Source organism: Eubalaena glacialis, chromosome X (assembly GCF_028564815.1).
Source record: "Eubalaena glacialis isolate mEubGla1 chromosome X, mEubGla1.1.hap2.+ XY, whole genome shotgun sequence".
In the NCBI taxonomy this organism is placed as follows: domain Eukaryota; kingdom Metazoa; phylum Chordata; class Mammalia; order Artiodactyla; family Balaenidae; genus Eubalaena; species Eubalaena glacialis.
The window spans coordinates 64,498,839-64,512,854 of record NC_083736.1 but is presented as its reverse complement, the minus strand read 5'-3'; the positions used below and the strand labels follow the sequence as shown (position 1 = coordinate 64,512,854).

General features: G+C 48.0%; 1 protein-coding gene across 3 annotated transcripts in view; it reads right to left on the bottom strand.

Annotated features, from left to right (window-relative positions):
• Positions 1-14,016, bottom strand: part of DLG3 (discs large MAGUK scaffold protein 3) — a 58,331-nt gene that overhangs the window by 2,447 nt on the left and 41,868 nt on the right. For all 3 annotated transcript variants that reach the window (XM_061179158.1, XM_061179155.1, XM_061179157.1), the window contains 9 exons: positions 9,922-10,098; positions 9,600-9,675; positions 8,683-8,782; positions 4,855-4,896; positions 3,517-3,567; positions 2,823-2,924; positions 1,861-2,033; positions 1,356-1,465; positions 929-1,020 (listed from right to left, as the gene is read on the bottom strand). In XM_061179158.1, coding sequence (XP_061035141.1) covers positions 929-1,020; positions 1,356-1,465; positions 1,861-2,033; positions 2,823-2,924; positions 3,517-3,567; positions 4,855-4,896; positions 8,683-8,782; positions 9,600-9,675; positions 9,922-10,098 — 923 coding nt within the window. The remainder of the gene's footprint in view (positions 1-928; positions 1,021-1,355; positions 1,466-1,860; positions 2,034-2,822; positions 2,925-3,516; positions 3,568-4,854; positions 4,897-8,682; positions 8,783-9,599; positions 9,676-9,921; positions 10,099-14,016) is intronic.

Sequence of the window (14,016 nt, the reverse complement as noted above, 5' to 3'; positions counted from 1 at the left end):
TGGCGGGCACTGCAGGCCCAGGGCTTGATGTCAACTTGCTAAAACAGTGAGACTGAGCAGCAATTAGTAGGAAAATGTGTTCTTCAAAAATGTTTATTGAGCACCCATTAGATGCCAGACCTTGTAGATCATGCCCCTCTTGGCTGCCATGAGGCTGGCAGCTGGTAATTCTAACGCGGCCTTACCAGAAGATGTGGAAAATCCTGGTTATCCAGAGCAAGAGCTGAAAAAGCCACAATTTCTGGCAAGGTGCCGTGCTCCTGGGGCCGTCACATCTGCTCCATGTCAGAGGTCAACCCGACAAACAAGGACATGGATGCTAACAGAAGAGGGAGCTCCAAGACCCAAGGTATGCGAGGACAGTTATGAATCCTGTCCCCCGGTAACCTTGCAGCACCACCAGCTAGAGTTTACTCAGCACCACCTTGCACACATATGTCCCTGTACTTCAAAAGGTAAGCAACATATTACACAGAAACCTTCCCAACCTTTTAGGAACTGACCCTTCTAAAGTAGGTGACCATATAAACACACATGCACGCGTGTGCACACACCGACAGACAGCCTGAACACCACGCCAGGGAATCATCATCATCAACAAACGTTCACTCAGCACATAAAACATGCAAGGACAAGTGCTGGATGGGGGAGCCTGGGAGGGAGGGAAACAAACTAAAACAGGGAGCCTACAATCTAGGAGGGACATGAAGACGAACAAAAACGATCAAAGGCAGCATTTGGTGATGGTGGTTGATACCAGAAACTGGCTAAACTCCTCTGGCTGGAGGGCACTTGAGTACTTTGGAAATGCTTGAGCTCAAAAGCACCCAGAAGCTCTGTGCAAGGTGTCTGGGCCTCTTGGAAACACTCACAGAATAGGTGCCCAGCTGCTCCCATGTTACCCCAGCTGTGCAATGGGGAGACTTACCTGTGAAGTATTCTCCAAACTCCTGCTCCAGTTTCATGGCTTTGTCATAGATCTTATTTGCTTGTTCATATGTCTGCCGTCGGTTCATTTCCCTGCCAAAGACACGGAAGAAAACAGTACCCAAAACTAGGTTCTATGTTTTGATTAACATAAAGGATTGTTCCAGGCTCCCTGAAAAGCTGCTCAGCTGCCCTCTGAGAGCAGCAGCGGCCCAAGGCTCAACATTCCTCAAACCTTCCAGGTTTGAAAGCTCAACCAGGAATACACGCAAGAGCACTCGAATCCAAAGGAGCCCCCAGTGAACAGGGTGGGGCGCAGACATTCCACTGAGCACCCATTGGGTCTTACCCCTGCCCAACAAACCACTTGATTTTTCATTTTCCTTTCCAGGGCCCTCTCCTAGCCGAGAGTCTCAGCAAATACTTACATAAGCGCTTCAATAGACTTGGGCTTGATGAAAATGGCAATGGGGTAAAGTTGTGACTGCTGCAGCCTCTTGATAGCATTGCCAGAAACATCTAAGATGCAGTGCTTGCCCTGAAACAGCAAAGACTGGCATCAGTGCACCCAGTCCCTGTCTACGCACTGTGCTAACCCAAACATCTGCCTGCGGGAAACATGGGGCCGCCCAGAGAGGCCCGGAAGATTCTACTTCTGAGGTACCCAGGCTCCACATTTTGCTCCTACTACCCAGACAAGGCCACATCTGCAGCTGCAGGTGGGTGACGCTCTGGGGTGAGTTGCGCAGAGGAGACAGATGCCTCCAACCCGGGGCTGGGAACACGCGGAGCGGGCGTGGCCTTGGTCAGCACTGCCACTCGGTAGGCCATGTGCTGGAAGGATGAGGATCCACGCAGCACTTTGGCTGGAGCATTTCTGTGCTCACTTTGAGGGTAATTTCGTAGGGCCACTGCCTCCGCCTCTCTGCTTACCCTCTCTGCAACTGCCCTCACTGACTGGATGCTGGTCCCATAGAGATTATCATTGAATTGGCCTGCCTCGATGAACTTGTTGTCCTGAATATCCTTCTCCATCTGTTCTCGGGAGACCACAAAGTGGTAGTCTTGCCCATCCACTTCATTATCACGCCGAGGCCGGGTAGTATCTGCAGGAAGAGAGGAAACGCTCTGTGGTGCAAGGACAACGACCTGCCCCAAGCCCCTGAGAGCTGACTTGTTCCCCGCAACCACCGCTGGGCCCCAGGGCCACTCCAGTGCTTTTCAGATGAGTCAGGGGAAAGAGGCTGGGAAGAAGTTTGTCTTGCCTACATCTCTTCTAACCGCCAGGTTAGAAGCTGGGAGCTATCTGCTTTAGCTTCAACTGGACCAGAAAGGTAGGGTTTCCTGGGCCAAGGTCTGGCAGACAGAGGGTGCCAAACATGGTACAGGAGCCAGCAAGCCTCACAAGCCGACCAGCGGGCCGCACCCACACCTCGTGGGCAGGGCACCCCCAAGCGTCCAATCGTTCCCGACCACCACCACTCAAACTCCTCTCCAAGGGAGTGAGCAGGCCGGCCTGATGTCTTAATCCTCCCCACATCAGCTTTGGGGGAATGCGTTGCTACCTAATCTCTTCCAGGGTGGGTTTTTTCTTTTTACATTTTTTAAAACTATCTATTTTTTCAGCTGCGCCGGGTCTTACTTGCGGCATGTGGCATCTTCGTGGCGGCATGTGGGATCTAGTTCCCTGACCAGGGATCGAACCTGGGCTCCCTGCATTGGGAGCATGGAGTCTTAGCCACTGGACCACCAGGGAACTCCCTCTTCCAGGGTGTTAGATGCACCCTGTTCCCAGAGAACCCTAGAACCTGGCCGCAGGCCCTTTCCATAAAACATCAGAGCAACAATTCCCAGGGCACCAATGCCTCCCTCCCAAAGATGCCCTGGGCTTTTACGTGGTACACAGGATCCAAATTTATGCGGGAACTCCGAAATCAGGTCATCGTTGACTCTGTCCTTCATTGGGCCCAGGATGATGACAGGCCTTGCATAGTGAACTGGAGAGCAAGCACGGAGACAGTCAGTGAGGCCCCCACCAGACGGCCTGTTGTCCCTCCCCGTCTGCCTGGAGCACTGAGGCTCTGGAGCCACTGCTCAGACGGGAGAGCACATCTTCAGCCATTCTGCCTTTTAACTACAAAGACATCAAAGAGCCTTTAATTTGAGAATATCTAAGTCCAAGGCAAGTATGAAATCAGAAGCCTCTCCCTTTCCGACAGATTCAGGAGAAATCTCTGCATGGGCACCAACAGCTGAGCAAGGGTTTTCAGAGCAGCCACGGAAGGGAGGGACCGAAGCCTCTCTTTTAGCAGTGGCCACATCCACTGAAATCGACCTCTGCCATCCTTGTCAATCTGTCCTATCCTTCGGAAAGCATCCCAGCAGCAAGCAAAGGTATAGTGAGGGATGCACACTGGGTGGCCTTCCCTGTTCTAACGCTAGGAAGAAGTAGATGAGAAGGAGGCACCCAGGGGCTGGATGCCCTCCTACTCCCCCACCTTCACCCCTCTGCCGCCACGGCCAACCACTGGGCTGGGCCCCATGACCACCAGACTGGCTCAAAGGCAAGGCTCTCAGAAGGGGGCTTACTTTCTTGCCGTGTCACAGGCTCATATGACAAAATAGCATCCTCTTGTCCTTCTGCAACAAAAAAGGGAGACATGTTAGCACTTTATAATCTGCCTCCCTGTGTCCTCATCTCCCTACAACGTTCACTTCACCCCCACCTCTGCCAGAAAACAGCCTTGTCAGCTGGTACTTGCTAACACCTGCCCTTGGGCCTACTTCCCACTGGCAAGAAAGCACAGGAAGACTTTCACCGCCCTTGGGACACGAGTCAGGAGTCCTCTTGTTCAGTGAAATATAGCTGAGCAAAGGGACATGACCCAGAAGCCATGAAGCCTCCACCAAAAGCCACCTCAATTTCTCAGAACTCTCCTTACAGGTAATAGTCTACTGTGCTCAGTTGCCTTCTTGCTCTGGTGAGAATCACAGGAAAGCGTCAACTGGTCGAGACACACTGCCTGTGTCCCCTCATCTGCGGACAAGGGAGTCAGGGCACTCATGCAGGTCCCCAAAGATGCAACTAAACTTTGCCCCTTTTAAGGGTCTACCTATCTCCCCTTCACTGGAAGAAGCAACCCGAAAAGTGGCACAAGGCTGGGCTAAGGTCCTCAGTGCCCTTTAAGAGCAGTGCTGAGCACCGCTCTCCCCTCACGGTAGAGCTCCATCTATCCTAGCAGTGATGAGCTCTTCCTAAAACAGTCACCAAGCGACGTGGTACTGGGCGCTAGGAGGTCCCAAAGTGGCCGACGGCAGTGCCGGGGAAGGCAGCGATATCTGCATCAAGCCCCAGGATGCATTCTCAGGGCCTCCAGCCACAACTCCTGAGAGGCCAGTAGTCTCAAAGTTCATGCAGCTTGAATTGTGGCTTCTCTGGCCTGGTCACAGGATCTCTGAAGGAAAACTGGGCAGTCATCTGGTCATTTAGCCCAGCTAAAAGGTAAGGACACCAAGCCTTAACCCAGGAAGTACTAGTGACCTGGAAAGGCAATTCAGAACAGTATCCCACAGGAGCCATTCTTCTTTTGGTCTCTGAGCAAATCTGTAAAACTGGCAGCACCTACAGCCCATAGTGGCTATGGCAGGGATTTGCTCACTGGCTGCTCAGCCTTCCCAGGGCCCAGGGAAGCTTTTAAGTCAGGTCCTGGCCAGAACTGCAGGGCTTATGCTCTCCCCTTTAATCCACAGCCTAAACCCCATCCCATAAGGACAAAATGGCCACAGCATTTCCAGGATCTCCAAGTGTACATGGCTAAAAGAAGCACTAGCCTCTGAACAGAAATGGCAGCCGTGCAACGCTGGAATGAGGATGGCTGGGACACGTGGTAGAGCTACATGACATGGGGGAGAATGACACACACTTACTGGAACTGCTTTCGCTGTCACTGGTGTTGGATGTCACTCCCTCTGCAAGCCAACAAGAAAGAGACTCCGATTCAGAACACACCACTGAGAGGTCACACGCGGCACAAAACTCAAATGCTCCAAGAGCCAGACACTGAGCTGCCAACCAAGTCAGGCCACGGGAGGCCTGCCACATCAGCCTACCAGCTGGGAGGCACAGCTCCAATCCTGAGCCCCGGCCACCTCGCACTTGTCCCCAGGGCCCTCTGGGGCTGCCAAGGCCCTCCCTATAGACTACCAGCTTCCAATCTTTGGCAGCATCCTCTTCATCTGAATCAGAAGAACTGACTTGGATGGTTTCCAAATCCTATCCCAAAATGCACCTCCCAATGCTAGACGGGCAGTGACAGTAGCAAAGAGAAGCCCAGCGACCAGGCTGCTCTTGAATTTCCTCCCCACACAGAACCCCTGAAGTACAGAATTGTGCAGGACTAAGAGGCTAAGCACTGGGTTGGTTGAGCAGTCAGCAGGGAATGACGTGTTGGCCAATGGGTGGAACCAACAGCCCTCCTGCCACTGCTACCTGGAAAGAGGGCTTGGCCCCAGCGGTGAAGGGGGATGCTCCTCCGTCCAGGAGAAGACAGACATGTCACAACACAGAGACAACAAATGAAGAAGAACACTCGGAAGACAAGACGATCCTCCTGTCTCAGACTGTTGGGGCCTCCCCGCATCTGAGCGGGAACAGCAGCCGCACTCACAGGAGGCACAGAGCACAGTTTGGCCCAAAGAAAGCCCATCGCTCCCAAGACGACAGGCGAATGAAGATGAAACATGGAAACAACGAACTATGGAGTGAGACACTGCTCGTTTCAGCCAAGATGACACTGTTCCAGACCGTGATATGCTGTGGCCCCCAGGAAGGACTGGCTGAGTCACCACCCATGCGAGTTCCTGAGCAACCCCCCGATGAAGCTCCTTTACCCTCATGCCTTTATTACTTATGGAAGGAGAGTATCCACTAACAGAACCTGCCCGGCACGGCCGCATGTGTGTGCACGTGCCTGTGTGCACAGCAGGGAGGCTAAGGCCCTGTCATCTAGGTCCCTTCCTTTTTCAAGTCTAGGATTATTTTCCAGAGGGGAGAGGTTGGTCAGAGTTTTCCCAAGCTAAAGCACTAAATATATATAGTCCAGAAAATGCTGTCGAGGCTCCCACCCGCTCAGCCCCTTAGAGATGCTCTGTGGGGAGCCAGCCCACAGCCATCTGCTGAGGCCCCTGAACCTTCTGGGACATCCCAGATGTACGCTGGGTAAAGGGCTTCACAGTACTCTTACCCCCTGTTTAGAGAGACTGAAACAGCTAATTCTTAAGTCCAATTCTTTAGTGCTGTGTCACTGGAAGAAGAATACAACGGGCGGGTACCCCTCACCTCAACAATAGGTTAGAGATGAGCTGAGTGGTCACCCCTGGAGAAGCACTTCTTGCCCCCCCTCACTTATAAGGTGGGATGCCAAGACGGCTCCACACCATTTCAAGGTACAAAAGGAAAAAAAGAGACATGGATGATAGGCTTTTATTAGGGTACCAGGGATCCAGAGCAAAAGTGTGACATTCAGAGCCACTTCTAATTCCTCCTGCTGTGGTACCAGTTCTCACAAATTCTCTCACTGCCCTCCCCTCCGCCCTTTGCCCTCACCCATGTCCCCTGTACCCCAACCCCAGAAACTCCACTCATGCCAGAAATACAGTTAACGGTATGTAAGTTTGACTTACTCAGGTTCTTTGCTCCATAATAATCGTCACTTAACCCAGGGAAGTCCTAATTTCACAGACAGCAGGACAAAGTGGGAGGTAGGGAGGGAGGGAGGGAGGGAGGAAGGAAGGGAAGGAGGGAGGGAGGGAAGAAGGGAGGGAGGGAGGGAAGGAGGGAGGGAGGGAGGAAGGGAGGGAGGGAGGGAGGGAAGGAGGGAGGGAGGGAAAGAATTGGGGAGAAGACAGAAAATAGAGAAAAAGACAAGGGGAAGGAAGAATACAGAGCCAGGTGAGCATCAGTGACAGAAGTATGAAATACTATGAAGACCTATAAATATAGCCAGGTTAAGAACTTTGCTACAGAAAGAACATCCCAGGTCATATATGATACCTGGACTTCATGCTGCCCAATTTGCTGCCAAAAGGCCCTGGAGTGGATGACCTTTTTGAGGTGGTCTATATATAGCCTACAGGCCGACAGGACAGACAGGTGACTTACCAAGGCTTGGAGCACCTGCTTTGACTAAATGTGTAGTTACACAGCCATCTCTGCTTTGCCCCTGAAATCACCATTTCCCTCTGAGGGTGAATGAAAAATCAAACATCTATGTGTGGCAGACAGGCCGGCAGAATTATCATCATCCCAAGGAGCTTTCGTCCAATACTGACTCACTCTGTCCAAACCCTTCAGGGAAAGATTCATGCAGTCTGAGGTGTGGGCTTCCAAGCTGACCTGAGTTGTGCAGACCACAGGGGATGAGCTCAGCTTCTGGAGAATAAGCACTAGGCAGTTTCAACTCTTATCCAGCAGCCAATCCCCTGCCCCGTTCAGCTGGGCCGCCCAACAGCGAAGCCTCCCCAGGCTGGGCTCAGCACGGAAGTTCTGGAACTTGCCTGGTGAACTGTGGTGAGCTCACCTCAGGCCTGTCTCAGACCGCCTCCTACTGCACCTAGTGCTTCTTATTGAGCTACCCAGGGCTGTGAGCCCTAACCTGCATCTGGATGAGGGCACCCTTGTAATCTACTAGCTGCCACCCCAGACGCTGATGACCTATGTATCCCATGACCATGAAACATGCTGGCCTAGAAAAAGGACATTCCCTATCGGAACTAGTCAGTCTCCTGCTGTCCCAACAGCTCAGGACCCCGAGACCCCTCCTTGTGCGGCAGAAGAGGAGAGGTTTACAATTCACCATGAGCCATGTGAGAAATATTTTAGCAGCCTGACCTGGTATTTAAGGTTAGGGTGAGAGCAGTTAATTTCTGAGGCACATGGTAGAAAGAGAATATTTCTCAGGATGGCAAGTTCATTTAGCCCAGCTTTATGGCCTTTTCTATCAAACCAGCTTTGTGTTTCTCAATAAACCTTTATTTGGACAATGTTTAGTAAACCCCGTTCGGTGTCAATTCCTTTAAGCAAGAAGGATTTTATTTTGAAAGCTGGCTCTGTAACACTCTGGGAAGACAGTGAGTCTGTTAGAGCTGTGTGAACATCCCTATGCATTACACGCATATGCATGTGCGTGTAATTCAAGAAGGAGGCCCAACTCCAGGTGTCCAGGGAAGAAAAGGCTCTTCTCTTGACATAGATGAGTGAAGATAAGGGAAAGAAAACACAAGAGGAAGAAGCCAGGAGAGCAACACTGAGTCCCTAGACTTGGTTTTCTTGAAAAACCGTTTTTCTGAACTTGACACTGTGGCTGATAACTGCTCATCACCACCACAGCAGAGCTCAGCCCGGCACTCCCAATGCCAGTGCCAGCGACTTCCTGGTGGGCAAGCCCTGGGACCAGTTCTACCTCAGAGCCTCCAACATTCTTTCAGAGCGAGGAGCTGGACAAAAAAGACCCAACGTCTCCCTGTGCAGACCAATTTCTACCCTGACTCTGCAAATAAGCAGGTACACACACACACACACACACACACACACTCACACACGCATGCACACATGGCAGATAGACGGGGGGACCGACACACACGGACACACACACACCCACACCCATACCCACACACACTTTCCCAGTCTTCGGTGCAAATGAGGAAGAGAGGGCGGGGCTGTGGGTGGCCTGCTCTCTGTTCCCTGCTGCTACTTACGTTCCTGTACGCTGCTCTCCTGGGCCATGTTTTCTTTGCTCTTGTAAAATGGAAACTTTCGAGAGAGGCGGAAACTCTTTTTACGTTTCGTTTTGATCGACTGTGAAAGAACATGAAGATGGAGGGGAAGGACGGAAGAAAAAAAAAACAGAACAATGGATTTTAAAGCATGCAAGAAAAACTAAAATGGAGACAATGGTGAGCTAAACAAAAGACCATCTCTCACAAATGGAGTCTATGAGATTAAATGAAAGTTGATGTAAGAGGAAAATTATGTTTACAGGAAAATGTTGTAGCGATGTTAGAGGTTTCTACCTAATCCAGACTCACAGCACTCACTGGTACTTCCTAAAGGATAAAGGTCACTGTAGCCTCCTGGACACATGCCCTAAGGTGCCACTGATACACACAGAGTCATCTACTCCGTGTCTCTCTTCCCTCTACCGCTCCGGAAGTTCTTTGGCCTGTGAAGCTCACAGAAGAAAAGGGGTGAATGGAGAGAGCCCTCATGCCTCGTTTGGTCTGAAGGGTGGTCGGAGCTCTGGGGCTGGCCTTGCTGGCTGGATGATGAGGCCAGGCTCTGTTCAGGGTCCCCACAGCTCCGAAAGGGTCTACAGCCAGGGAGACACCCACAAGTGGTTTCATGTGCCCCAAGAAAGTCAGCTTTCCAAACAGTCCAACTCCAACACATCTTCAAGAGCCAGTTACCCAGGGGGGAGGAGTATACACTGGCTGTAGAGGTTGGGTGCCCGCTCTCTCTGCTTTGTGAAAAGCAGTCAGTATTCTGATAGGACAGAGCCAGCGCCCTGAAAAAGAGATATTCTTTTGTGCTCGCCAGTTCTCTTATCCACCAGACAGACTTCAAGCTTCTTATGCCTCTTCACATATGGCTGACTTCCTTGGGGATCCCCACTTACCCTGTTAGACTCAATCATCCCCGTCCTGGCATGAAACTTCACGGTTTTCAATCGAGCCCTTTCTTTCTTTTCCACCCTGTTTTGGAGTCAGAAAGAAGTCCTGTTACTGCCAGTGCATGGTCTCAGCAGTGGGTTGCAGTGGGCACAGCAGCCATCTTTGACTCACTGAATCGTAACCATGTCCTGAGCACCAACTCTCTACCAAAAAGGAGTAATAAAGCACATCCACTGCTCTCAAGCAACTTATAGTATAATAGGTAAAAAAGAAATCAATACCAGGAACAGGGTAAGGAAAACCTTGCTCATGATCATGACGACTCACCTCTTCTTACTGGGGATCACACCAATTTGCTCACTTTCTCCATGGGGGGTCACCAGTCTCGCCTGCCACCACTCATCATCAGAGGCGTTAATGACATGTAGAATGTCACCATAGGAGAAGCTGAGGCCTTGGCTCGGCAGGCAGCTGTCCCGAGTCCGGTCATAATCAAACAAGGCCCTGGAAACAAACAGTGAAAGATGAAATGGTCATCTCAACCCTAAATAGGTGGAAGGATGACAGAGGAAGGCCAACCCAAAGAGTCAGCACACACCCAGCAGCCTTACAGCAGACCAGAAGGAATTCTGTGGGAGACTGCATCCTTCTTTCAGTCTTGACATTGTAAATATCCCATTCTCCCAACAAGGGGCGTAAGGGAAAAAAATCTTTCACGAGTCCCATCTCCTCCCAGCTTCTGGACATGAAGTGTGAGTCCGAAGCAGAACACCCTCGCTAGTCTTCTCCCTCAGCCACATCCTAGGGAAACAAGTTAGCTCTGCCAGTGGGCTGTCTCAGTTTACAACAAATCTTTAAAAAGTAGTTGAAGATAGGACACAAAAATGTTAACTACAATCCCAAACAATGAATGGTAAATGCTGTAGAAATACAAAAGAGAAAAGGGCCGTGCATCCTGGGGCAGCGCAAGAAAAAGCTAAGGCTGATGTTGACCCGCACAAGGATAAAGTTGAAGGGGCCCCTATAAAGAAGTCTCCCAGTTCAGTCTCTCTCTCTCATATACGGGGAAACGGAGGCTCAAGGAGGAAGAATAATTTGACTGAGATCACACACCAAAATAACTGGGACAGAAGCCAGGTCCTCTGACAAGACATGCAGAGTAAAGATTAAAGGGGAGGGTAGGAGAAGGTGGGGAGAGAGCTATTCCATCTAGGCTTGAAAAAAAGGAGGAAACCAGCTTGGTTGCAGCTGAGAGTCATGGAAAATGAGGCTGGAAATAAAGGTCTGGGGCCAATTTTGGAAGGTCTTGAATAGACCTGATCTAGTGACCCCTGAAGATTTGGGAGTAAGGAAGTGACACATCAAAAGAGACTTAGGAACATTAATCTGACCTCATATATGATGAGATAGCAGGGAAAGGGGGTGGATTTGAAAGAACATTTAAACCAAAGCTACAAGCTCAATCCTTCAGGATACACCGCTGACTTCGGCTCTGGTGAAGCTGGTGGTACTTGACAGCAGAGCTCCCCTGCTCAAGGAACAAACACATCTACATGAAAGTGTCTACTTTTCTCATCCACTGGATCTCTCCTCATACGCAGTCACCACAAATGGGTGATATCAGTGAGAAGTTTGTATTTTTCTACTTGCAATCTAGGCTCTGTCTTCTTCGTATTCTCTGTTAACACCTTTGCACATACAGCCCAGCAGATTTCCCAGAACTAGTTCCAAGACTTAGACTTCTACCTGCAATACAGTGGTCTGTGGCTCGGAGGGAAGCTGCAAAGTAAAACATACTATTTCCCCATGTGCAGGCCGGCCCAAATGAAATGCAGAAGGTCATAAAACTGTGGAGCGTGAAACACCCATCTACATCTTAAACTTCTTAAAATGGAATCCTTAAGAAGTCACTGTCAGAGTATTTGAAAATGAAAATACCCAAATTCTGACAAAAAGCCCTTTATCTCCCTCAATTTACACACTCAAAGCAATAAGGAGAGAGGCTGAGGTCAGCAGATTAAGGAGGCCCTCCATCCCCAAGGTTCTTTCTGGGCTTTGTGTGATAGAATCAAATCTGAACACGTTTGCACTGCATTCGAAACTGAGTGTCCTAAAGCAAGGAAGCTATTCTGTCAGAGCTTCCTACGAACACGTACATGGTGAAGACCTTATCCTAAGTGACAATGAGAAACACTAAATGTCATTATGGGCTTCAAAGATTAAAACAAATATAGTAAGGAAAAGAAAAGAGCTTGGATTCTGCACAAATTAGTTTGGGGAGGGAAGGAAGAAGATGTTTAAATGAGTTAGGAGAGATTAGGATGAGGTTGTAGAAGATTAGAAGGGAGAGTTTGCTGGTTACAAGTTTAAAACATAAAAGGGACAATCCAATATATATTTTAGCACCTCACAGAACCATATTGACCTTTGGCAACAGCAGTAAGAAGCTGGAGTACATATAGTAAAGTTGATGTAAACATTTTCTGCATGAGGAATTCAATTATTGGTAATTGATTAAACATCTGAGATTTAAATAAAACTAATAGGTCAGTTTACTTCCAAGATGAATTTTGGATACTTTACAATATTAAAACACATAACACGAGCTAAGTAAAAACAAAATAAGCACAGATCCAAGGCAACAAGAATGCCAGCAGTTCCCACTGCGTGTCAGGAATGGAACTGTTTGGTTTGTTTTTAAACCACAGGCATGTGTTCCTTTTACGACTTTCAAAAAATGTAACTCAATTTAAAAAGGAACTGCTTTCAAATATTTTAGCTGCTTCTTTTCCTTTTCTAACATATTTCTAAACAACTGCTTCTTCTTGCTTTGTTTTTTACATTTTAGACATTATGTATTGGTCTTCTATAGCACTCACCCATTTTTTCCCCCTGCCCTCCCAATTTAGTTACGTCACATTTTTTTGGTTAAACAATATTTAATTTTACATCATTATGTAAGTGGTGTTCATAGATGACTACCCCTCCTTTCCTATAAACTTTTTCTATTGTTGTTTTTTTCTTAACAAATTTATTTATTTATTTTTGGCTGTGTTGGGTCTTCGTTGCTGCGCATGGGCTTTCTCTAGTTGCCATGAGCAGGGGGCTACTCTTCGTGGTGGTATGTGGGCTCCTCATTGCCGTGGCTTCTCTTGTTGCGGAGCATGAGCTCTAGGTGCATGAGCTTCAGTAGCTGTGGCACACGGGCTCAGTAGTTGTGGCTCGCAGGCTCTAGAGCGCAGGCTCAGTAGTTGTGGCGCACGGGCTTAGTTGCGCTGCAGTACGTGGAATCTTCCCAGACCAGGGCTTGAACCCGTGGTCCCCTGCATTGGCAGGTGGATTCTTAACCACTGCACCACCAGGGAAGTCCTCTATTGTTTTTTTTCCTGGTGGAAGTAAATGCCTGATTTTTCATTTGACTATATTTCTACATCCCTATTATTTTGTAACTCCCTTATTTAACACATAGAAGGCTATTTAGATTTACTATTTCTTTTTGCTACAGTTAAAATATTTGAAAGCAGTTACCTTTGTGTAGCAAGAAAGGGGGTGAATAGGCAAGGGGTTAAATTTTTTGCATATGCTATTGTAATATTTGACATTTTAAACTATCCATATGCATTAATTTCATTAAAAATTAAATTAAAATAATATAAGCTCATTATAGAATATTTGAAAAATATAAAGCCTAAAAATAGAAAAATCACATTTAATGTAACTTAGAAGTAACTCTTCATACTGTTGTGGTATTGTATAATATTGCATAATAAACACACAAATCAAAAAATACATATTTCTCTAAGTTACAAACATGGTGTGTATACACAATTTTGCAACCTTACTTGTCACTTGAAATTGTATCATTAATATTTCCCATATCACTGACTATTCTTCAAAACTAATATTTTAAATGATGATACAATAGTCTATTCTTAAGGATATTCATTAATTAAGCAAATATTTCTCAGCATCTAATATGAACAGACACCACTCTTCTAGGCACTTTAAAAAAAGAAAAAAAAAAAGGGCTGGGGGAGTCAATAAACCAGGCACCTGACTTGAGTCATTTACTTCAGATGAGGAACCTGTTTGGCTCTAAGTTCCCTGGCAAAAAAGGTAAAAAAGGCAATTTCCCAATAAAATGTAGTACCTAAGTTTACCTACATTCTATCTGATGAATTTGTGAATGAGCAATAGTGAACAACAGAATGGACAACGCTTTTTTTAAACCATGATTTTGTTAAAAACATAGCAGCCTAAAATTTGAAATTGAAATTCTGGACTACAATATCATTCTCAGTTGAGAACGTAAAAGGTGAATTGACAAGAATTTCCTTTTCTATCAATCGGAACAGCAAATGAGAAGAGCTCTGCAGAACACTGAAACCTCAAGGGTCATTTCATCCCACTTCCTATCTAATA